At 39.7% G+C, this 3,761-nt stretch overlaps 1 protein-coding gene across 2 annotated transcripts in view; it reads left to right on the top strand.

Annotated features, from left to right (window-relative positions):
- Positions 1–3,761, top strand: part of SYCE3 (synaptonemal complex central element protein 3) — a 29,501-nt gene that overhangs the window by 11,357 nt on the left and 14,383 nt on the right. For both annotated transcript variants that reach the window (XM_047866650.1, XM_047866651.1), the window contains exon 2: positions 379–487. In XM_047866650.1, coding sequence (XP_047722606.1) covers positions 379–487 — 109 coding nt within the window. The remainder of the gene's footprint in view (positions 1–378; positions 488–3,761) is intronic.

Here is a 3,761-nt window from a genome sequence, read left to right as displayed (position 1 = left end):
ACATAGTAGATGCTCAGTAAATCTATTCAATGGCGGTTAATGGAATGGACCCGAATTAAAGCTGCAACCTTGGAGAGAGAAAGGAAGGGACTGAGAGATTTTAAAGAGCTGGGCCAGGCTATGAGTTGCACAAAGGCAGTGTTCAGTTCACTGGTGACTCCCAAGCAGCAGACCTTCTTGACCCAGAGATGATTAAATATTTATTCCATGAACAAATAAAATTGGTGAGTTTCAGTGGCCCATTTGGTCAGGAAAAGAAGATAAGGAGGAATTAAAGATGGCCTTGGGTTTCTGGCTTGGGCTAGCCAGGTATAAGTAATAGAGCTGGAATTGAAACGTCAGTCTGTCTCACTGCATCTTCTTTTGTGCACTGCCTAGATGGCTGATTCTGATCCTGGAGAAAGAAACTATGACAACATGCTGAAAATGCTGTCAGACCTGAATAAAGACTTGGAAAAGCTACTAGAAGAGATGGAGAAAATCTCAGGTACAATGTCTTCCCCCTTACGTCCAGTAGCTCAGATTCTTCCTACACTGCTGAGCTCAAATCAAGTGCCTTAACAGGCCTTCCCTGACCACTTCTCAGCTTCTATACCATGTAACTACTATGCCATAAAATTTGACAATACCACTAAATATTGCCTTGAATTATTTTCTGATTACTTTATGTGTGTTTTCATGTTACTTCTTCAACTGGACTATTATCCTCCTGTGGGCAGAAATAGTGATTTCTTTTTTGTAACTGGGCACAGTACCAAACCCAAGCTCAAGTATTCAGAAAATGACAATGTTAATATAACACCTATGAACAGAATTGGAACATTCTTCCTGTGAGTCGTTTAAATAGAAAGAGTTCAGAGTAATAGCGCTAAGACTGATGAGGTGCTGAAATGGGAGGTACAGTTAGTTCAGTGGAATAGAACAAGAATAGAGTTGAACAAATTTCTCCATTTTTGAATAAGAATGTTAGTCTGTTAGTCCACATGTTTCCACTAAGTGATAACCAGCAGTGGTGGAGATACTATTATAATTTCTTTGTTTTTTTAAGACTTTATTTTGGGGACACCTGTGTGGGTCAGTCAGTTAAGCATCCAACTCTTGGGTATGGCTCAGAACATGATCTCACAGTTCGTTAGATCAAGCCCCCAGTCAGGCTCTGTGATGACAGTGTGTAACCTACTTCAGATTCTCTCTCTTACCTCTCTCTGCCCCCCCCTCCATGTGCTCTTTCTCTCTCTCTCTGTCTAAATAAATAAATAAACCTAAACAAAAAAGGCTTTATTTTTAAGTGATCTCTACACCCAGTGTGGGGTTTGAACTCACAGCCCTGAGATCAAGAGTCACGTGGCCTACTGACTGAGTCAGCCAGGCATCCCCCCACCATTATAATTTCTTTAATTTGTTCTTTACTAATTCAGAATATGTATAATTCTTTAATTTATAAGCCTAAGTTTTATTAGAGAAAATAATAATGTAAAACAAATTTTAGAAAGCGTGCATACTCTACTCAAAATGAGAAACAACCTTTTTTTAAGGACATTTTTAGTTTGCAAACAATCTCCATTTATTACAACAGGCTTTAAAAAATTTCTACTTGAGTGGTGCCTGGGCGGCTCAGTTGGTAAGCGTCCAACTTCAGCTCAGGTCATGATCTCACGGTTTGTGAGTTCAAGCCCCGCGTCGGGCTCTGTGCTGACAGCTTGGAGCCTGGAGCCTACTTCGGATTCTGTGTCTCCCCCTCTCTCTGCCCCTCCCCTGCTCATGCTCTGTCTCTCTCTATCTCTCAATAATGAATAAACTTTAAAAAAAAATTAGAAAATTTCTACTTGAAATGTTGGCAATTTTTTTGCCTATGTACTTGAAAGTTTTTTATATTTTGTAAACTGTCTTTTTAAAATGTTCTAGGGGGCACCTGGATGACTCAGTCAGTTCAGCGTCCAACTCCTGATTTCAGCCCAGGTCATAATCTCATGGTCCATGGGTTCAAGCCCCGCTTGGGGTTCTGTCTCCCTCTCTCTCTGCCCTTCCCCTGCTTATGCAGTCTCTCACTTTCTCTATCTCTCTCAAAATAAATAAACTTTAAAAATAAATAAATAAACAAATGAATAATTAATTAATTAAAAGGTCCTATAATTTGTTTTCTACCAAAAGTTATACAATTCCTTCAATCTAATAAAATATTCTCCTATCTAACAGTATTCACTTAGTACCTACTATATGCTATTGTAGGATTAGGATGGAATAGAGATATCAAATAGAGATGCTCCTTCATTAAAAGAAGTAGGTAGGGGGCCAGAAACAGACATCAAGATGACTAATTATAATTTAAATATATAAATTAAAACATTTTAATTTTCTATTAAAACTGTAATCTAGTAAATGCTGATAATGGTGTATACCAACTACTGGGGAGGGAGCAGAGAAGAAAGAGAGGCTGACTGCTTGGGGAGGCAAGTGAGGCTCTGAACAGCGCATTAGGGAAGGAATTCAGATTGGACAGATGAGGTAGGGATGCTGGAGGTAGAGAGGAGGGGCAGTCCTGTAGAAGAAATAGCCAAATGTGTGTGTGCCAGTGAGGGAAAGCTGGGCATAGGGAGCAAGATTAGCGCATGAGAACCACAAGAGGGCAGGCCAAAGAAGAGGCTGAAAAGGTGAGAAGAAGGGTCTTCAACATCAGCCTAAGGAATTTGACCTTTCTTTTCTTTTCTTTTGTTTCTTTTCTTATTTAGGTAATAGATAGCCACTGGGATTTCAAGGAAGACACTTGTGTTTTAGAAAGATACCTCTAGTAACCAAGGAGGGATGGTTTGGAGAGGGATGACTAGTGGAAGGATCAATTATGAAGCTTCGCAAAACTAAAGGCTAAAAAGGAACTAGCCTTAACTCTGGCTTGGCACTGAGAACAAGACGGAAATAGCAGACTTCTGTGATAGAATCTCTTGATTTGTAAGAGGTCTTTACGTATTAAGACTATAAAGTCTGGGGCACCTGGGTGTCTCAGTTGGTTGAGCCTCTGACTTCGGCTCAGGTCATGATCTCTCAGGTTTGTGAGTTCAAGTCCCAAGCTGGCCTACTGCTGTCAGCGCGGAGCCCACTTTTGAATCCTCTGCTCCCCTCTCTCTCTGCCCCTCCCCTGCTTTCAGATGCTTGCTCAGTCTCTCAAAATAAATAAATAAACTTTAAAAAAACTTTTAAAAAAGGATTTAAAAAAAAAAGAAAATCTTTCCCTAATCTGAGATTAGTGAAATATTTACTTATATTTTCTCCTACTTTACTTTGTGTTCCTCTTTTTAAATTTTTTAAAATTTTTATTTATTCATTTTGAGAGAGACAGAGACAGTGTGAGTGGGGGAGAGGCAAAGAGCGAGAGCGAGAGAGAGAGAGAGAGAGAATCCCAAGCAGGCTCTACACTGCCAGCACAGAGCCCAGTGCAGGGCTTGAACCCACAAACTGTGAGATCATGACCTGAGCCAAAACCAAGAATTGGACCGACTGAGCTACCCAGGCACCCCTCTTTGTGTTCCTTTTTAACATTTACTTCCAAACCACCCGGTGTGCCAAAGGAACCAAACAGCATATTGCATTTTTATTTAGATCTGCTAGCGACTCTTTTTTCAGCAAATATTCCCATAATAATTAAGGTAGTAGCTAAGTAAGTTATTAAGTAACAATAGTTAAGTCAGTTAATGTTGCTAAGGTAATAGTGTTATTAAAAATACTCTCTCCTTTCAAGATAAGGTTGACAGGTATTTATATTGAAA

Source organism: Prionailurus viverrinus, chromosome B4 (genome assembly GCF_022837055.1).
Source record: "Prionailurus viverrinus isolate Anna chromosome B4, UM_Priviv_1.0, whole genome shotgun sequence".
Classification (NCBI taxonomy): domain Eukaryota; kingdom Metazoa; phylum Chordata; class Mammalia; order Carnivora; family Felidae; genus Prionailurus; species Prionailurus viverrinus.
The sequence above is the reverse complement of the archived record's forward strand: the minus strand, read 5'-3'. Positions and strand labels throughout refer to the sequence as shown.